The sequence below is a fragment of the Agelaius phoeniceus genome, chromosome 1, assembly GCF_051311805.1.
Source record: "Agelaius phoeniceus isolate bAgePho1 chromosome 1, bAgePho1.hap1, whole genome shotgun sequence".
NCBI lineage: Eukaryota > Metazoa > Chordata > Aves > Passeriformes > Icteridae > Agelaius > Agelaius phoeniceus.
Window position 1 is genome coordinate 35879766 of NC_135265.1, and position 22285 is coordinate 35902050.

The following is a 22285-nucleotide window of genomic DNA, read 5'->3' on the forward strand; positions in this document are numbered from 1 at the left end:
AAACAACATCTTTAGGGATGAAATGAGAAATTGTGTGCCTATTTGCTAGCATTTTTGAAATGTTTCCATATATTTGTCATTCAAGATCCACTGAAGCATCTGGAGATACAGATGATCACACTGGCTGTCATCCTGAGACAGCTGATCCCACAAGTCTCACTATGTCCTTCCACTGAGACACACATCTGTTCAAGACCACTGCAAATACTAAGACCACGCAGTTGCTCTGGTTTCTAGTCACTGCACCCAACCATGTTGCTGTACCACAGCTGGTTTTGGTTTTTAAATGCACTATACAACTAAAGCAAAATCAACATACTATTAGAAAATTACTACCTGGATCACTGTGCTCAAAACAATTTATTCATTCTGTCATATAAGCAGTTCCACATAAGGACATAAACGCCCATGAGATAATTGCAAGTGTTGCTTTCTTCTTTCTTAAGAAACAGGCAAATAAGATAGATGTTTTTAACAGGAACACTCACTTCTTTCATCTTGCCTCCCTCCCAGCTCTCAAAGATTAGAGATCAAGTCGTGCAAAATAACTGTGAGAAGTGGTACATCCTAATTTTTGTCCTCTCACTGGAGCAATCATTTTATTCCAGTTCCCTGATTGTGCAGAAATACCCAGCTACTCCTATCAGGAGATATGATTTCATGGGAAATCCATTTACTTCACTTATGGGCAGCTGGAAAAAGCACATTTCTCTTTCAGTGGGCTTCATCCCCTGCTACGTTCTCTGAAATCAAGTGTGCTTCTTGCAGTCAGCCCCTCTGGTTACCATACAGAGCAGCTACATTTCAGGGATCTACTTGAATATTTCCTTCTCCTATTGTCTACACTCTAAAATACTTAGACACAGGAGTTGGTCCCAGGATAGACAGCATGGGAGGATTTCATTGTGAATGGGAGATTATTAGGTAGGCTGTAAGAGAAAATATATTCTTCCTTGTTTTCTGTAAGTGAAAAGGCCCCATGTTTTCTTGTCCAATTGCCATTTGTCATATAAGGCAATACCAAAGTAATGAGTCTGAATGGAACAATTTCATTTTAAAAATCCTGAGAATGCAGTGTGCCAATATGGCAATGACTTATTTCCCTGATGCACAACTCTTACAGTTTAAACTTGAGGTGTTTCTGCTTTCTAAGGAGCTTTTACTTCCTCAATACAGAAGCCTGTGGTTCTTCACCATCCACTTTCTCAAACAGTGAAGGATTTTAACTCCATATGTTAACTTCCACTTACTAAAGACATGGACGTCCTCTTTCAACCCTCATGTATGAAAAATACCCACCAACCATCTTCACTGGAAACAGTGTTTACTGGTTTAATTCTCAGTGTTTGCCCTACCTCACTTCCACAAGAAGAAAATACAATGAAAAGCAGGTCTGCCTGTAGGACTGTGGAGGAAGGGAAGCATGCTGCAGCACTGCACCTAATGTAAGGAAGCATGGGACAGCCATTTCTAAGCCTAACCAGCTGGATTGCCACACCCACCAGCAACTCACGGGTACTTAATGGATTCATCAGCCATGTGTCTCACAACAGAGATTACTGGGAACTGTTCAGCAGTACAAAGGCAGAAAGATGGAGAATAGCCAATGTCCAGCATCTATTCCTTTAAAAGATTCCAAATCTGTAGCTTGTATATAAATCTGACACGTTATTAATTGCATCTTAAGAGCCAATATGTGTAGATCTCTACAGCATCCAGGCTGGCTCTGCACTTCAGGACTCAGTTCTGGAGCAGCAGCCAGGTGCACTACAAACACAAGCTGGCTGAGGGTGAGTGAGGGCAGAACTTAACCTGGGGACTGAATTCTAATAATTTGTACAGGCATGATGTCAGGTGCTGAGTTACTGCAACCAGATACAGCCATATGAGGCCAGCACAACAAGGTCAGAGCCAGGACTTACCTTCCTGCCCGTCTCAAACTGTGATTTCAACTCTACCATTTCAACTCTGTATGAATTAGCAAGAAGAGAAAAATGCAAGTCAGCTTTGCTGCAAGCCCAATCCTGAGCAACAGAGGGAAAACCAGATTGCTTTCAATGACAATATGGCAATTAGCCTGATGAAGTTAAATCTTTACTTTAATTGGTTGCCCAACATACATGTTTTAACATTCTGTACTAAATTAGCCAGCATGCACACAGTAATTGGACCAGTCAGTGACTTTCTCCTTTCACTATATACATACACAAACAGGAACACCACAAGATTGGACAAAGGAAAGCAATTTGTTAACCGGATACAGCTAGCAAGTAACATTTTTTCCTCTAGAAATGTTTTTTCCTGCAAAATCACAAGTGTGAAGACTTTCTTTCAAGGCTTGAAGAACATTGCAGTCTTCCAGTGAAAAGGCTAACAATAGCCACTGTAGCTGAAATGAGATAAAATTTGTTGAAAATCCATTCCAAGCAAGAGTGAAATTGAAGAAAAAAAAAAACCACCTGCAATGCAGCATAGGGAAAAGGGACTTTGGAGACAAGCTGAGCAGGTAGAAAGATGGGTTTGAACCCAATTCTTAACATCCTCAGCTTAGTGTAGGAGGTTCAGAATTGGATCCAACATTTCACATTCACTGGTAGAGTAGTACCTAAAGAATTGTTTGCTTACTTTATTTGAAGAACTTTAGTTCTGTGTCAACACAGTCATAGAAAAGATCCACTACTTCAGCTGGATCCAGAATCTCTGTACGAGAAAGGATATCTTCCATTGCTTCTAAACCTTGTTTTTCAAGGTCTAACATAATCCTCATCAGTTTCTGGCCTTTATCCTAAAGGCATGAAATAACCAAACTCAGTTAACCAGCAAACAGGCTCATTAAAGCATTTTACTCTTTCTCTTTGTTACAGAGATATTTTCAAATATTTTTAAAAAGAAAAAGCCTTTTTAAATACAAACTACTTCTGTTATTAGTTATTTTGGATGGCCAAAAGCTAAAAGGAACAGTCCTGGACATTTTGTGCATTAAGAAAAATAACCAAAAAGCAGTTGCTAAGTATAAAGCAAAAAAGGAAGAAAGTGAAAGATGGATAGAGGAAAATTATACAAGGCTTGTACATATAGCAGAGGTAAAGCAAATTCTTAAGCTTGTAATCCCACTAACAGAACTATGTGAGAATACTGGAAGCCCTAAGAATTGTACAGGTTGTGGTATTTGCATGTGCATCCCTCAAATCAACACCTGCAAGATGATGAATAGATCTGAAATGATGTGTCATGTAACAGTACTAGACTCCAGATCCCAGGGAGGTCTTGTGTGCCATTCTGACTTACTGCTCTTTGTGTTTGTAGAAAATTTACTCCTGGAAAACGTGTAATCTCATTTTATCCAAATGTAATTGAAACTCTACCTTTTTTTTTCCCTTTTTCTTCTTTTAATGGAGAAGTGCTGCTTGTTTTGCTTGCAGCTTTCAAAACTGAGTTTCAGGGGAAACCAAAGTCATTTAGAATGAGTGGTGGTTCTGAGTTTTTCAGGGTTTTTTCCTCTGCATTTTGTCCAGAAAGAGTAGAGCATCTCATGTAAGGTTTAGGCTCTTGGATGGGCAGCTTTTATAGCATGAAACCTGAGTAGAAACTGCATTTTCTTTTCTACCACAACAATTGGTGTCACATTATGGGGACTTTAACAGGCGAGTCCACAAGATACTAAGATGCCTCTTCCAGGTCTTCCCTTAATCAACTTCTTGCATAATGATATGAGAGCCAGCTGCACATTAAAACAATTTTACCAGAAGCCACATATTTGAAATTACACCATTCCAAGAAATTAAAACTCTATCCCAAACTGCATTTAAATAATGTTTGTACTAGCAGAGGTTATCATAGCTTCCTTTATCAATAGTGGGTAGGTCTGAATGTCGTTATGATCATAGCAAGACTCTGACCCATGCAAATAGACACAGAGGAAAATTGTAGAAGAGCAAGTCCTCTGTGGGAGTTCAACCCAGCTATATGAGGGTCTTCCACAAATTACCTGAATACCCATAAAAGCTTGACAGGTGTGCCTTGGTCATCTTTCCCTCTGTTTCACTTCCCTAAAATCACTTATCCAGTTTACTGCTGTAGTTGTAATTGCAAATGTTGAGAAGTTGTTGAACTACCTGCCCAATGACACCAAAAGTTCTATCTCAACCATTTGGAAAAGCTATACAGAATAATCCCCTTCCTGAGTTTACTTATTCCAAAATTAATTGCCTAAGAGATCTTCAACACTAAGTTTTTACGGTGGAAGGTTTTCAGCCCTTGGGTATGTACTGCACAGCACTGCAGAGTGTCCTTTCTTCTCATATAGCATTTTCAGTTAAAAATTAACAGAAATGCATTGAATTGCAAAACACAAGGCTTGCAAAACTGTCATGTGCAAATTATTCCTTCAAGAAAAATACCTTTCCAAACTACGTAGTTCTTAATCCAGCATATGATTTAAATCACAACACTCCTGCCCTCTTCCTAGCACATAATTCTGATACCATGTTGCAGTAGCATCCAGTGTTCTAATCACTAAAAAGACTATATGCACAGTGGGGATTGAACAAGATAATCAGCTTAACAGTTTGACTTTTCATTTTGTAAAAGTAATGGAACAGAGCTATACTCTCAGGATAACAAAAACTATGCAGAGTAGTTTGTCCTTCAGAGGGCATCATTAGTCAAGCTAAACTCCCAAGGATTCTAAGAATATTCAGAGAATTGTATTTCAGTGAGTGACTGTGAAATAAGGTACGGAGTTGGGAATCTACACTGACTTCCATTCAAACTACACACCTATAATCTCAGTTGTCCTTCAATTTTAGAAGCCTTCTCCATAGTCTCAAGTCAAATGTAATGTTCTCTTGAAAGTCTGTGCCTTTCAGCACAGAAAGCCATGTACTCTCAGTATTCAGGGTTCCAACAACTTCAGTTCTTTAATTCCAGGTGCCACAGCTCTTACCTGATCGTTCTCCAGGAGAGATCGGGCCCACTCATGTGCCTTGTACAATTCATGCCTACGATCTGGTTTCTCCTGGAATCGAGGTATCTTTTTAGCAGGATCATCATTGCCAAAAGAAGGAGACTGCACTTTTGGTACTAATTTTACATCATCAACAAAAATAAAGGGTTTAAATATGGACCTGAAAGAAATGAGAATTACTGCTTGCAGTAAAAAGAGACATTTCATATATGTTATTGAAATGTTCACCAGGTTATTTTAAAACAACACATACAGAGCAGCATAGGTAATTCATCTACACTAGGCATGGGTAAGGTTAGAGACTTGGTACTGGTCAAGCAAAACAAATCTACATGCTTTAAAAGAACTGGGTTTGGCAATTATTGCAAAAACTTATTACCCCTTTTACCTATAAGATTTTCTGGTGTCCTCATGCCAGTTCTGCCACTTCTTTAGAAGAGTAGCACTGATTTTCTCCTCCAAGTTTTTTTGTAACAAATCTCAACATTCGGCCTCACATCAGTTTTTCTCCTCTGTTCCCACTGGCATCTCTCCTCCTCTTTCCAGATTTAAGTTTTATTAAAATCAGAAAAAAAAAACTTGCATGGAGCAGGGAAGATTACATATCTTGCTCAATATCAGAGGATTTTGCATATCAACAGCAGCACTTTAGAATTCTACTTCAAGAGCTGGGGGAAGACATGGGCTACCAATATTGTGACAGTTCTCAAACTATTTTAACATTGAATTTGGATCTAAACTCCTAAGAGAGACAAACAAAAAACCCCATCAATACAGAATCTTCATTCCTGAGAAGCTGAAAATAGGTTTTGGCAAGTGAATGGAACAACTGCCTTCCTTCTCTTTAGATACAGAACAACAAAGCACACTGCATTCTGCAGTGAAGAACCTGCCAAAAGTGAAGACTTCTGCAACACACAATTAATAACCACTGCCTGTGTACAGTCAGCAGGTTCAGTGCTGCAACCCTTCCATCAGTGTCACAAAGCCTTGCTGACTAAGAATTTACATGACTCACTAGCTGCATTTAAAATAATTCTTTCTTAATGCATTACAGTGTCAAATAAAGCAAAAAAGGTTTCTAAACAAGGCTTTTAAGGCAGGTTTTTGACCTTCAAATGGACAGAAATCCCAACAAATAATTTGAAGCCTTGCTCCTTTTTATTGCAGAGGATTTGCATCAAGTCAAAGAAAAGTTTGGGTAAGCAAGTTTAAAACTGACACTTAACCCTGAAAGTCTGAGTTGCATAATGCAAGGTGGGTGGAAAGTCCCTTTGGCATGGATGACTTCCACAGCCCTCAGTAAAACCTAATGATTACTACCAGTCCTCTGACAGGAATGACAGCTGTTCAAGGGCACCATTTTCTTCTCCCCATAAGCTCTTTACCTCAATGCAAGTGGCAGATCTCCTGAATAATTGCAAGTGGTTTAGTTTAATTTCTGTGAATCCCAAGTGGATTCTGTTTAAAACACAAGATAATTCATTAATCTTTGATGATCTGGCCCATGAGTTCCCTAATCTCCTCAGCTACTTTCAGCTAGAGAGGACACCATGTAAACCAACTGGAAATTGTCCCTTGAATAAAAGACATGCTTGAGATCCCAGCAACTTGCAGATGTTTTTCTGTGTTAACATTTTGATGTCATATGAAGCTACCTAGAGTACACACCCCCTCTCTCTGATAGTTAAAACACTTCATTTGTTGAAGTTTTGCACTTGCCTGTTCAAGAGAAGTGACTTGGGAAGTCCCCAACTTCATCAACTCAACAACTTTCCAAGTGGAAAGCAAGTCAGTAACAAACTGGAATTCCTGGCCCCTCCCTAAACCGCATTTCCCCTGGAAGCTCAGTAACACAGGACTGTCAGAGTGCACATCTCAGAGCACTGCCTGCATTTCTGGTTAGAACATGCTCCTGAAGTATGTTCCAGTTTGGGTGGCAGGGTTTGTTTGTAACCTTTGAACCCATCACTGCTCTGCACCCCAGGGAGCCCAGTGCTGTGGCTTACCTTGAAGGGTCTGGTGTGCCAGTGAAGTAATGAATACAGGGAAAACTAGGGTCCTGAGGCAGAACAGACACTATGCTAGCTGTAGTAAGGAAAGATTCAGAGTCCACACAGACACCACTGTCCTTGTCACGCAGGACATCAATCATAGCTTGTGCAGAAACGTCACCTATATGGAGGGGGGGAAAAAATTCCTGAGTGTTCAATGGCTTGGAGCCCAGGTAAGGATTTTAGCCTGAACAAGCTTTGGCCTAAAATGGCCACTGACACTTGGCATGGGCATGTCACAAATCCCAGTAAATAGTTTCTACTTAAGCAATGAACATTCAGAAAGAATGTGCCTGGCTAGTAAATGAGAATGGTAAGAAGCATTAATTAGGCATGGCAATTGCCAGGTAATGCTTCAATAGCAGAAATGCTATTAAAAAGGTACATTTCAGGAAGAAGGCTGTAATACTGCTTTAGCAGTCACTATGAACAGACTACTTACTTAAAACATCCATCTTCCTCTACCCAAGCTGGACAGAATGAGAACACCCTGATTTTCCACTTCTCAATTTCCATTCTCAGTCAAATTTTGAAACATCATCTTGCAGTCACAGAATGTTACAGCAGCAGACCTAGGCACCAAGATTTTCTCCAAACCCCTACCTACAAGAATCCTCTGTTCTCACCATGTCTCCTGCCTGTGTTCATCCCAGCTTTCCCCCATTGCCCCTCCATGTTTTCTCCTTTTGCAGGCCATGCTTCTTCCCCATACCTTCTCAGGCTCTGCAGTGACTCAAACCTCCATGCACAGGTGCCTCAACACACCAGGAGACACAGAATGACTCAGCAGCCTGCAAGATTTTCAGCCATAGCCATCTGTCTGTAGGGGCCCTGGGGGTTTTTAGTGCTACAATCCAGATTTATTTAGATCTTTTACCTATAGCCCTTCAGAGTTCCTGTATCTGCCTCAGACACTAACAATCCCTGCAATTCTACAGCCTTTGCAAGAGCTCTGCAGTGCAACAAATATCTCACCTCTACACTCTTCAGAACATTTACCAACACGTGAAAATGCCTACAGTCTAGTGAATTCACATCTATAGTAAAGGGCTTTTTAGAAAATGATAATTTGTGCTATTTTTCATGCATGAAAGAGCAGAGATGCATGCATTCCCATGCACTGCTGCAGGCTGTCCATTTCAGAGGTATTTTGGCCAGCTGCAGCAAACTGAAGTCAGTAATAAATCTGGGTCTGGGAATAAACTCTTCCTTTGATTGCAGAGAATAGCACAATGTCTGTTCCAGTAGCTTTGTTCTGCTCAACAAAGAAAAAGGCACTTCAGTTTGCAACTGCTCTTCCTTAAACTATGCTCTAGAAACTTTGCCCAAAAGGTTAAATCTACATTTTCCCCACAATGCAGATTCCACTGAGCTCAATCTTTGACATGTGAGGCCATTTTCTTTAATTTTAGTATTAGGTAGGGCCACTAAAATTACAGGAAAGCACAGATGCAGTGGCACATTATGCACATCAGAGCACTGAAGGAAGTTACTTTGTATTTGTAATCCTGTTTTGAAACCTTGGGAGTGACATTAAGGGCTCCATCCTAAATAGTGGCAAATTTAGGGACAGTCTTTAGTTCTGATCTTACTTCCTACAGAGTTTACACTTAGAGGTGTTCTCAGTCACACGTAGTTCTGGACAGAATGCCTGAAAAGGAGGCAGCAGTGACTAAAAAACCCAGTGTGCCCACAGAAAGATAGTTTAACACTTACCACCTTGTTTTTCTAGGCTCTCCCTGCCAGAACAACAGGCTAAATGGTCATCAGCAAGAGAAAACACTTCAGAAAAATTGAAGTCAGAGTCTCCATTCCACCAGCCTTGACTTTTCACATAATTCCTTAGTTCAGGATGCTCAGCATCAATTTTTGTAGTTAATGAAAGCTGATTGCAAATGCATTTCACTCCCTCTAGAAAGAGCCACATATTAAAAGAGAACATTAATACAGTTTTCCTGGGAGAAGCTGGAAGGAAAATGTCATGTCAATTAGGAAACAAATTAATCCATTGGTTAGTGTGAACATTTGGCATGACTGTGTAACTGTGTAATTACACATACACAGAATCACCAATCCCTGCAGGTTGCAGAGCTCAATCCTCTGTGCCCTGCTGAGACACCTGTGATTAACAGTGGGATTTAGACAGAATGCCTGTTTCCCAATCCACACCTCACACCTTCTGACCACAAAGCAATGGTGCTATCCAAATGCCAAAGGCACCCAATCTTTTTCTAATGGCATATTCTCCACAGACACAAGAAGGCTTGAGATCTGACTTGATTTCAAAATATATTTCAGCAGAGTTGCATTCAATGAACCTTCCTTGCTCTTCAAAATTAAGAATTTGGAAAATGTTTTTAAAATCACTACAATTGCTTTAAGCTTCCCAGCTGAGAAACAGTTTCACTGTAAGCTGCAAGATAGGTTCAAGTTACAATTCTTTTATCGTAGATTTTAAAATGGCATGGAGTAAAAAGAATGTGTAAGTAGCCTCCAAAGAATACTGAATGGGTTTTTTTTTAGTTCCTTTTATCAAAAATACTGCAGTGCTTATAACCATTTATCCACAGCATGGCAGTGGTTGCTGCAGATATTCCTCAGAGAGAATAAAGCAAATGTATTGGAAGCCAGAGAAAGAGCTGATAAAGTGAAACTATAAACTAAAATAAACACAGATTCTGGAATTTGGCACAAATAATTTCTTAGACAGAAACAAAACCAGTAGCTGTGGAAGTTTTTAATACTGCCTTCCAAAAAAGTTAGCTTGCTTTTGCAATGCCCCATGCATGCAATTTAAATAAGGGGTAACAACTTCAGGAAATTCTGTGCATCATTCTGTGAAAAAGTCCCTGACATCCAATTCTGACTTACACAAGGGTCACTGATAGCTTATTCTGACTCACCCTTTCAAACAGCATACTTTTCTGGGAATTTTCTTGACTTGAGTGATGAGGATATTTGTGTTCATGTCCAGCTAGGCAAGCCACTCTTTAAAGAGCACTTTAAATATTACATTTATAAATTCATGCAGAATAATATTTCGTGGGTTTGATCCACCACAAAAAATCAAATTTATCAATCAAATATATTTTTCCACTGAGACTCAGGAACATTAATAGAAAGGATTTTGACGTATTTATTCTTAAATTATTTTCAGAGGGTTGCTTGATAAACACTCACTATAAGCTTTACAGTCCTGCAGCAGTAATACCAGAACTCTGAGGATAGTCAGGAAAAGATATGCCTTCACACTGGGGAATGACACATTTTCCCCATTTTAACAGCATTTGTGCATTCATTTGAAAGCTTAGGAGGCACACTTATGGTTGCACTCTGAACAAAGTATGACATGTAGAGTTCTTACATAGCCAGCAGCCTTTCCTGCAGGGCTGCAGGAGATGGAAACTACTTATCTGCAGCTCACAGGGACCTCCTGAAGAGCAATGTGCTGGTAGAAACCAGAACAGAGCTGCAGAATCATTTCAAAAAGCTGCAAGCAGCAGATGAAGGCAACAGTTTATTTGCTGGGAAGGAGGATGTGAAGGTTATGTATTGCTGATGCAGCTAAAACTGCTAAATAAAACCCACTGTTCTTCAAATATCAGGCAGGCAGGTCAAGAGAAGAAGGCAGGCTGTCACTGCATAATCCCAGGAACCTCAGGAGTCAGCTGCTTGCCAGAACTGGGGTTTCATCAGGACAGCATTTTCAATCTTCTCTATGTTCAGTATCTGTTTGTGCCAGATAACCTTTAAGGACACCTCTAGGTATCCTTAAAATGCAAGCTTTACTTGGGAAAACACCACCTCTGGGAAGGAAACTGATTCCTGTTTGGTAGCAGGGACTGACAGCAGGCCATCACACAACATTGCACAGCCTGGTGATATTTCTTTGCTCCTTCCCATATCTGCTATCTCCTACCTTTAATCATTTAGGGAGAAAGGAGGAGAGAATTGAATGGATCTGCCATAGCTCAAGTCATGGATTACAAAGGTCCTCTTGAACACTCTGAATTTTCACTTCATTCAAACATAAATACACTTTAAAAAGCTCTACTCTTATGAAAATAAAAATCCCTTCAAAATTAAGATGAGAATAAAATAAATACAGGCCTTAAAAAATCATATTATATTAAGCAGCCTATATATGCTGGAAAAGTTTTAAATAGATTCATCCACTAAGCCAGTGAATTCTAGAAGTTAGTTTGGCAGCTCTGGCTTCACACATACAGAAAAAGAACCATTTACATGTTTAAAGAGCAGAAAATTATTGTTTTGCATCATTTAAAAACCAGGGATATGAAGGGAGTATATCTATTTCAGTAAAGAAACCACCACCAGCAACCCATTCAATTTATCACCTGAAAAAAGCCCTTTTGTTAAAACTATCAATGGTTATCCTTTCCTCACAGTATTTTACATTTGTAAGGAATAATTTGGGCATCAACTCCATCAAACAAAAAAACATCTGACCTGTTCCAAACAGAAAATAAATCTTGGAAAGTACACCTATCAAACATAAAAATTATGATTATTACATAGTTTATGCATAAAGGCAACAATCTCCATCTTCACAGAAAATGCTAAGTCACATCAGTAAATGTAAATCAACACATAAAAAGAGTCAGAGTAGTACAAATATAGAAAACTAAAATTGGTGATTTAATCAAACACTTGCATTCATTAGTCACTTATTTAAACTCACTGACTTAAAGATCAATTCTTCCAAGACAACTCTTTACAGCTATTTTTAATAGGATTTGCTCTGAGTTCTAAACTAACCTGTGATTTTTTCAGCTGCCCAATACTTTCCAGAAGTCTCCAGTATCCAGGCTTCATTTCTGTCCACAATCAAAAATGCACTTTGGAAAGTGTGGCAGGAACTCCCATCTTCATAATAATTTCCACCTTGTCCATGCTCTTCCAACAGAGCAACTATTACATCCAATGCTTCTTTAGCTGTTGCCCCCCTTTCTAGGCCAAGTCTATAAGAAAAGGGTAAAATAGAGATTCAGAGAGGAATTATACAGTAAGATCTCCTTAAGTTATTCTTTTTAAATACCAGCACTCATCTAAGTTTAAAATATTGAAGTGCCTGGAATGCCTAATATAAGAGTTCTTGCTTTAATTAGTTACTAAAGGATGAGCTATAGAATTATTTGTTTCTAGTCTTGATTTTCTATGCTGGCTCTTTACTCTCAAGCCTATCATAGGTGGCTTTTAGTTTTTTTTTAAATGTCCAATTACCAACCAATGATCTCAGCTGCACTGTAAACATGCAATGCTCTATTTATCTCCTCCTCAGGCAGAATACATTTGAAGGACAATTTGCAAGTACTTTTTTTTTTAAGTAACAGCTGTACCAAGGTTACTTTTCTGTACAAGGGTGGGAAATTGTAAATAATTATTACCAGGTATTAATAAAGAGAAGGAGTATTCAATATTACAGCCTCTCTACAACTTTCCCAGTGCTCTGGTTGGCCATGGAAACCACGTGTTATCCCTCTATGAATACTACATGCTCTAAAGACAAGCATTTGTGCACAGTCATACTTCAGAGCTCCTGCAGAGGCTTCCCCAAAAAACTATTTGAATACCAGATATGGCTTTTGTTAGAAGTAAGAGCAACCACATGCCTGAAAGAACAGAATTCTAAAAGGAAGTTGAAGCAAAGCAAGGGTATTTTACAGGAAAGCAAACTGAGGTGTGGTAATAAATTTTACAAAGCCATAGGGAATGACTGTATCCTGCCTTGAGTAAGTGGCATTAAATAATCCCTTGATATAATTTACAGCCCTAATTGAATCAACAACAAAAGCAGGAACCAGAAGTTGAAATCAGAACTGCGAACAATTTCACTGGTTCCAAAATCCAATTACTGGTAATGAGGAAATGCAGTGTTTCAAACAACATCATATCCCTGCCTCCATCCTTTGGGAGTTACCTGGATCAGTCCAAAATTTCTCTCTGTTGTTTTGTCACCTTAATATTTTCCTCTGTGTTTGTCTCTCTCTAACCGCTCTATGGACAAAATAATTTTGACTGATGGATAGTTCCAAGAAAATCACTTTTTTAGACAGAAGTACTATCCATGCTAGCTCTTTCTACTTCTCTAGAAATCACATGACAAGAAAACACTACTCTGTTTCTTTCCTAAAAACTACAGTAGACAAATGAGATCCTGATAATTTGAATACAGATTTGTTGATCTCAGTACTTCTCTGCAGTGGCCCTTCATTGTAAAACACTTGGCTACCATTAGCCTTGTTTTAGGCTGAATTATTGAAAGCACTGTTTTTATCTCTCTCAGCAGCATCTATTTATCACTAACTCACAAAGAGCCAAGAGCCAACTAGAATTTTAAGGCTTAACTTAAAGTGACAGTTCCTTCCCCATCATCTTCTTACTTGCATTTATAGGGTCTTTCCCTCTCCTATCTTCTTGTTAGCTGAAACTTGTTTTGTACTGGTGACTCCATTTTTAGTCCTTCTGCTTTTATGGTTTTCCTTCATTCTTTTCATCACTGGTGCAATTGCTTTTTCAGACCAATACAGCTATGCCAGTCTTTGCACATCCCAGTGACATAATTTAAAATCCAGTCCAAAAGCATGTCCTATTTGTTCCCTTAGAGCAGTCCCTGCCACAGGAAAGTGAATGGACTGAAAACTACCTTGGTGACCATACAGCCACTAGATTCAGTGATAATCTGCTCCCTTCTCCCCAGTTAATGACCAAACCATTTTGATCTATCTACCATTTAGATCAGAACCTGCCAAGAGACATAACATCCCACTAAAACTTCAATGTCTCCCTGAAATTTTCCATCTGAGGTGGTTACAGCCTAGCTTTCACTGTCAAAACTGCAGCAGGGATTCAGGCTGAAGAAGAACCCTTTAGGTATTATTTTTTTATAAATGGCTCCAATGTTACATTTATTTCCATTAAGTAAAGGTCTAGGCTCTGCTTTTGCTTGGCTGCTCCTTTCTGTCAGTCACAAGGGACAGGAAAAAAAAGTAAAATAAAAGGAAAAAAACCCATCCTACACAACAACCACACAACTCATTTCCACAAAATTAAGTCTTGTCAATTATCTCAGCATCAGTGTCCTGGGCAACCACAGCATAATCCTCCCACTAACACAATTCAGAGTACCCTTCAAGGTGAGCTAAAGAACAGTTAGAAGCAATTTCAATGCCAGATGAGAGCTTGAATTACTTATTAATAAAATTGCAGTGATTTAGTACAATCCACTGCCTAAGTACCTCCAATATGCTGTCATATTGTCAAAACAATATTATCTTAAGCTTTTCAACTTCACCTATGAGTTATATAATGCAGGCTTTCCAAATTAACTAACATACTTGATGGCATTTTACTTTATTCAGCTTTGAGGTCTCTAAGGAAAGAAATTGGTAAACAAATTAATACCATTTTAAAGAGCATTCTTGACTCCCTGCCAAGATTGGCATCTCTTTGTGGCTCTGAAAAAATTATTGCACCTGTGATGAAGAGAACAAATAAATAATACAAACACATAGGGATTAAAATTAGGACGAAAATGCAAAAATAAGGGTGTAATTTACAGGTTTCTCCATATTTATCTTTTGTATGATAATGCTGTCCTAACTTATCAGCAAAATAGTAAATGAACTCTTAGGGAGAACATGCTTCCCTAAGTCAACAGGTGCTTTATAGTTGCAACTGTGCATCAAAAAAAAAAAAAACACAGGCACTGTGGTTTTTATAGTTGCAACTGTGCATCAAAAAAAAAAAATACACTGTGCTTTATAGTTGCAACTGTGATTCAAAAAAAAAAACCTGCGGGTGCTTAAGAAGAATACCTGAAGAAAATCGTGATAAACTAACTAATGCAGCAACAGTAGTATAGCTTTCAAAAATCAGCTTTTGAATAAATCCTTAGCAGAAAAAAAAAAAAAAGGTTCCTTAGGAATTTGTACTGGGGCATATTTTCTGTCAGTTTTTCTGTATGTTGCGACTAGGTCCATGTTCTCCATTTAGATTAACTGGGATGGGGACCAGCCTGCATGGAATAGGACCAACTTCTAACCCTGAAATCCATCACACAAACTTTATCAGTTTGTTAAGAATCATTCAGGTGCTCTGACATGCTGTGATACTCTATCAAAGAGGCAGAGCCGGTGGCAGCTGGCTCACTGCAGCCTACAGAGATGGATTTTGTACTCGGTGGCTCTCTGTTCTATGGGGTGACATGAAATAGACACACTTAATTCAACTGGCCAGGTCTTCACGATCAGAAAAAGAATCACTTAGGCTGGAACAAGCAGCAGACGGTAATACCACATCTCTGGTTCTCCTTGCCTGAAGCACCCTCTCTCTGCACCTGAACTACAATTTCTTCTGCAGGTAAGAAGGAAGAGAGGGAGGGTAGCACCTACAGATGATTACTTGTGTAGTTTGTGGCAGTGCCTCCTTACTTTGGTATGTCCTGATTTCCTAGTGTGAGTAAATCTAGAGCTGTTGGATAAAATATATATTTGAATGTTAAGCAGTACTTTGAGAATGTAATAACTGAGTAAGAAGTAAGTAGAAATCAACATTTAAACCAATGGTTTGTTAAAGTTTCAAAAGGACTGCGGTAGGACGGAAGAAATAAAAGTAGAAAGTCGTCCAAGTCCTTTTCTTCACAAAAGGTTGTCCTATACTTTCTTAAACAACCCCTCACATCTACTCAGCCTCCTCTGATGCAATTAAATTTACTAGTTCTCTCAGTACAGTTTCTCCACAGATTCCTTCAGTATATATGGGGCATAGAGAAAATACCAAAGAGAAAGTTAACCCAAATTCCCTCATGATTTTGTCACAGGTCAGACTTTATAGCTCTCTGATCACATTTCCAATTTCCACTGCATTCTCTTCAATTGGCCCATATTCCTCCTGATTTATGGTAGCTGGAAGCAGACACTAGTTCTGCAGAGACATGTTAGAGAACACTTACAGCTACAGGCTCAGGCAGCTATGCACCTAACAACAAGTTCTTCTAACCCATGCTTCCCAGCTTGCTCATGAGAATAACTTCTAAGGTTTTAACATCCTCTTAAAAGTCAAGGTATCTATTTCCTATCCTTTTATCTATAAAATATCTTAACTCATTGCAGGAGTAAAGTAGAACGGTTTGATGGGATTTTTCTTGACTACCAGTTATTACTGTGCATTTATCAACTCCTTGATATTTGAGGTTTTTCCCTTCAGGAACTGAGGTTAAGCTGGTTTATCACAGATCTTTTTAAAAATATCAAGCATAGCCACAACATTTAACTTTTTGCAGTCAATTGAAACATCTCCCATTTTTTACGAGTCCTCAAGAAAAATGAGAATTCACCTGTAACTGCTTCAGTCAGCTCATTAAGTATCCCAGGGCAAAGTCCAGTAGGACTATTTTGTCTGAGACTGATTTACTTAAATATGCAGCTGTTGTCCTGTTTGGTCTTTGAATCGAGTCCATTTGCTTCATTTCTCTTTGTAATAAGTCTGCACGTTCTCTCTTCTTTCATTTTCAGCTTTCATCCCCCACCCAAGCCTCCTTTAAATTCTCTTCACCACAAGATCAGCATGCAGGCTGAGACTCAGAGTGCAGCACAAGCCTTTTGGGCAGCCAGCTGTCAATGAACAGCCTCACAGGAGTCTGTGTGCCAGCGTTTGAGTAAGGGCAGTGCCTTGCATTGGAATGCACGGGCTGAAGGAAGCCATAGGAGTTTGTTTATGCCTACAGTTGGCTATAAGCCCAGAATAAGCTTTTTAGGTCAGAGTAGGCTGTTGTAAAGTGGGGGAGAATGAAGGGCACACCAGAACTCTAATATTACAAATTAGTTAGCAGTTCCTTACTAACAATGTAATCATATCTCTTACCCTGTCAGACTAGCCACTGCTGGACTGTAGGGTAGGTAGACAAGGTAGATTGAGTGAACCCACAACAGACTGGCACATTCTTGGTAGCTAAATTCAGATTGCAAGTGTTTTAAGTTTTCACTCAGCTGTATCTGGAGCCCTACCTAGCCTGCTTATATTGTTTTAAAATCTCCTTATGCCAACACCACAAAGCTGCTACCTGGTTCCAGCATCATCTGAGGCTGACGATGAAAGGCTGGGCACAGCTCAGCAGGACACCCACCTGACAAGATCCATGCCAAGCAAGGCTTCAGACTCAGAAGCTGGTTCTCTGGTCACGACAGCTTCGTTAGCTACACACACTCCGTGCTCATTAGCTCCCATTTCTGCTCCCCAAAGCCAGGAGGGCCTGCTCAGCACCACAGCGTGAGTCCTGGGCACCTGCTCAATCTCAATGTACGTGCACTGCAGAGACAGCAGGGAGACAGAAAGTTAAACAATCACTTCATTACTGCTGTGACTGAAACAAAACGTGACTTCGATGTACAGAAAGGACACATGTTATTTAAAAGGTCCATGCTTTGTGAATGAACAAGGAAGTTGTTTAAACAACATTTAAGTGTCATGTTTGAAGCTTCACATCCTTATATTGCACAAACCTGGGAAAATACATGTGCTGATGCTTGCAGCTTCCAAGAGACAAGCAGGACCCAAATGCTAGAATCAGTGGAAAGCAGCAGGAGACAGACTGTACTGTCACATTAATAAAGCACCAATCATACCTGTACACAGTAACAAAATCAAGCCATTCTACCACATCCCCTAATGTCAGGGTACCAGTTGTGGGTTTCTCTGGGTCTGGATTGAAGGCACTTGAGACAGTAGTTCATATTTGGACTCAAGTGTTTATTATTTCTTTTCAGTAAAACAGTCTCACTGCTGTGAGTTCAGCAGCTTTTCATTAGAAGGCACAAAATGGCTAACTATCTCTTGATCCAAAGTCTTTTAAGACTAAACTATCCAATTAAGAACTGACACCTAGATTATTTTCCCTTTTAACCCAATAACTGATCCCACAGAGCCTGCAAAGCAGACTTTTCTGCCCAATTACAAAATGCCACCCAAACCCATGAAGAAGAAGAAGCATGAAGAAGAAACCCAGGACAGCACCCTGTGCCCTCCATCTTGCTTCCATCCACAACATACTAAAAATCACAAAACCTAGATTTCTCACCAAGTGATACACCTACACTACTCTCTATAATCTATTTCACACTTTTGTGGGTTCTAGTCGATCTTGAAGTCTAGGAAACTTTCTCCATGAATGAGGGTCAAAGTCAGTGCTCCCCTGGGGGTCAGGGCACTCCAGAGCAGACAGAAATATTCCCGGTGCCCTGGGTTTCCACACCCTAAGCACCATCTCCAGTGCTTTATTACATACAGAGTAACAATGGTTACTGGGACAAAATACATTAGAAGGCTTCCTCCTCTCCCTTGCTGCCTCCTCTGCAGCTGCCCCAGCACAGAGACAACTGGTAGGAAGAGGAAAAAAAAACAAGCTTGGTATACTAAACCACTTTGATAAACAGTCACAGAAGTAAAATATGGGTATTGCTGTTGGTTAAACTGGTGTTTTACTATTTTAAATGGTCTGCTTTAATTAGATGTCTGCAAATGTACTCTGACAAGTTAAAATACGAAGGAAGGCTGCAGAGAAGTCGTAGCAACTGCAAGGAAGAAAGAAATTATGTTGCCTTTCAAATACATTTACTTGCCTTCAAAACAAGCACTGTTTTCCCAGGCAGCATGGACGAGAGCTCAATCCATCATTGGTTTGTGCAAACCAAAGAAATGGGCTTTACATTTTACTGTTGAGTTCACATCAAGTTTTTCACAGATCAAACTCTGCAGAATTTGCTTTTGGGAAACCTAAAATGGTCTGTATTTATGAGGCATCTCTTAAGGTCCAGCATTCCTATTGTAACACCTTCCTTACAGGAAGTCATCTGCAACAGTTTTTTGGAGGAATATCTAATCAGGTATATCAGAGTAAACAGGATCATCAAAATGGACTTGTGGACTAAAAGTTATTCACCTTGTTTACCTGGCTGTGTCAATAATAAAATCTAAAGCCAAAGAAATCAGATATTAAAATCTAAAGCCAAAATGATCAGAGCTTTAAGAAGCTTTGTTTTTTTCCTAGCCTTTCTTTCTGCCTTTAAGGATTATACAGCATGATTATCTTCAGCCTCCAGTCTTGGGCAATGATTTTTACAGTAATAGTTCCTCTAGCATGCAATTAAAATGTGTAATAGACTATCTTTGGTCAGAAGTGGGATTTTCAGAGTCTTTCACTTTGACCATGCAAGAGGGATACAAGAAATGAGCTTGCCACCTCCATTAGGTAATGTGTGCAAACAGGTCAAAAACAAAAAACAAAACATCACAAAGCAGAGGGGCAGTGAACTCTTTCAGTCTAAGGACAGGCTTAGGCAAGCAGATCCTGTCAGGGACAAATACCTGCTGTATTTGTAGGAGAACATCCCTAATATTTGACAGGCTGTTTGACCACATTTGCTTAGACAGTAATACACTGTGATTTTGTAGAGGCAAATTCCTCATCTATCAAGGTGCAACAACATTTGGTACTGGCCAGGAGCTAAGATCTGTAAAATAAAAACTCTTTATACAGTTCACTCTGCTTCATTGTGTAAGCAAGCCATGCCATAACTGACATTTCTCATCAGAACTCCCCCCTCTCCTTTTGAGCTGGCAGCAAACAAATCTCATTTTTGACATTCTGCCCAGTTTCATTTCAGAGCTTCAGGTCAGTGCTGTTTGGATAAGCACCTGAGGCATGTGTGTGAACAGGGAATGACTGTATTTGCTGGATGTGCAAAGGGGACTGGAGCAGCAGGGGAGGATTACATGTGAAGACAACACCAGAGCAGCTATCAGGCCCCAGGTCTGCAGCCTCAGCCCCCTACATGTCACAGGTGCTCAGCTGCCTGTAGCCACCCTGCAGAACCACCCATGAACCTTCTCAGTCCTACAGCAGAAAGCAAAACCCTAGACACAGTGTGGAGGAGACTCCAGTACTCCATACACCCACACTTGCAAAGCATTTTCTGGCTGAATAGCCCCATTATACAAGCTTGCTTACACTGACTCTTTGATTTTTTAGAAGGAAAAATGATAACACTCTGAAAAGTGATAGTTAAGCTAAAAAAAATGCTGAATGCCTTTGCTCTGCAAAACATATTTGCAAGGCTATCCTTGCTACCAATCACTTATTACTTGGTGTCTCATTCCAAAAGCAAGCACTCCCAAAGCTGCTATTCATTGCAAAGATCTTATTGTCAATGGTAGTAGTTGAGAAGAAGGAAGGAGGAAATTGTTTGTTCCTGCTTGAGGAATCCAGAGCATTCTGAAAAAAAAATGTGGGTTTGTTTAGTAACTATGTAATCAGAGGCCAGAAAACATCCATAGGCAACACTACACATCTCAAAATACAGCTGTCACCTTCAATATTGCTTCTTTGTGTCCCCCAACCCAAAAAGAAGTGAACGTGGAGCATATTTTCATGCTATGTTCAGTTTCCATACAATAACTCAGGTACAGACAATATTCAAGCTTTGACTTATTTACATAAATTGTCTCAGAAGACCTAAATAACAGAAAAACCATTTCAATCTGACAGTTGCTGACAGGTCTTGTAAAACTACTATTGACTTGATTCTTATTCATTTGTCATGGTTATTGACGCTGCTGAATAAGTCTTGGTGACATTTTACCTTCCCACTATGATTATTTACTCCAGTAAGCATAAAAGCAGGCACTCAATGGGATTTATGTATTAAGGCAGGAGCTTGGTTCATATTTAAAATAATAGGTATGAGCTTCTCAAAAATGTAGGGTCCAGAAATGACAGTAGACTATTAATTTTAAACATAAAGCTTCATAACCTCACCCCCTGCCCCCCTAAAATAACATGAGAAAACCCTTTCCCAAGAAACAAGAGGAACTGGGCTATCCACTTTTACCCAAGACACAGAAGTTGTAAAGGTAGGTCAACTAGAGCCAGACACTGGATTTGCAACACAGCAAACTACTGCTTCTTGTTCCACAGGAACCAGGACATATCCTTCCAACAGCTAAATCACAACAGGAAATAGTGGGGGAAAGACAACACCATCCACCAAAAAACCCTCACTGGCCACTAGATCTCTAGAAACAGGAACTCAGATAATGACAGGATTTCAAAAACAGGCAAAAATTCCAAAATCCCTGTCCCCCCTCCTGCACCCCAGAGACTTGGCAAATCTCTCCAGCACAACAGCAGAGCAGCCTGTCCCACTGAGCACTGGGCCAAACTGGGCAATGATAAATAAAACAGACATCAGGTACTGCTGTGATTCTGCTTGCCACTAACCCTGTCTTCAAATTCCTGAAATGTCCAGCCTCAGCTGGACATTTTTCTTTGAGTATGCATGCTAAAACCAGACGAGTACTGAAATATTTGGTGGCAAAGGCTGAGAGTGAGTGGTGTCAGGCTCTATTGATTTTTTAGAATTCAAGCCCTGAATGTGGCATGACTGGCATCTTGCCCTGTGACAGTAAATTCCCATTAGAAAATATAAAACTGAAGAAGAGAGGCATCACACACAAGAGATGCAGCCAACAACTTTAAAGAGAATTGAACAGGCTGGGAACTAATGATACTTCTTTTATTTCACTTACAGTATCAAGAAGAAAATCTTATCAAGGGAGTTCTAAGAATAGCACAAGGCACAAATGTATCTGCCAGCCTAGCTAGGGCATGCAGATAAGTTGGAGGTATTCCAAAACCAGACAGGACAGTCATAAGCACAAGAGATTTCTTCTTTCATTAATGAAAAGAAACTATTGTGCAGTTTCTACTGTACCAAGGCTGCAGAAGCCCAATTCCTAGCACTGTCAGTCAGGTCATTATGAAATCTCAATGAAATCACATAGGCTTCAGCCCTGGATAACAAAGGCAATAGTCAGGGAATGCTTTAGAAAGAAATGATCTTTGAAAGGGGGCATTAAGATTCCAGATACAAAAGAGATCCCAGGCCAACCCCCTTCCCTGCCATCAGATTCTGGCTGGAATTTGGCATTAACCCTTTGCTTCACTGCTTCAAGACTGCCACACCATAGCACATATCTGAAAAAAGGCAAAATATCTGCATGATTGCAGCAACTCAGTAAGTTGCACTGTGGCTGCTTCTTTAACCCCTTCCAAAAGAGGGGTCCAAAAAACGTGCTGAGGCAGTCTCACAGCCTGAGCCTCCCTGGCCATCAAGGCATTGAGACTGACAGCCTGGTTGGAAATGTACAGACAGGAGATCCCACAGGTGACATGGGCTGTCTGGGCTTT

At 39.8% G+C, this 22285-nt stretch overlaps 1 protein-coding gene across 1 annotated transcript in view; it reads right to left on the reverse strand.

The window, feature by feature from the left end:
* Nucleotides 1–2081: 2081 nt before the first annotated feature.
* Nucleotides 2082–22285, reverse strand: part of SCRN1 (secernin 1) — a 38943-nt gene continuing 18739 nt past the window's right edge. The window contains exons 3-9 of the mRNA XM_054632509.2: nt 17168–17349; nt 11800–12002; nt 8737–8931; nt 6976–7141; nt 4946–5126; nt 2626–2785; nt 2082–2389 (exon numbers count right to left, since the gene is read on the reverse strand). Of these exons, the coding sequence (XP_054488484.1) occupies nt 2627–2785; nt 4946–5126; nt 6976–7141; nt 8737–8931; nt 11800–12002; nt 17168–17349 (1086 nt within the window). The 3' untranslated portion in view covers nt 2082–2389; nt 2626. The remainder of the gene's footprint in view (nt 2390–2625; nt 2786–4945; nt 5127–6975; nt 7142–8736; nt 8932–11799; nt 12003–17167; nt 17350–22285) is intronic.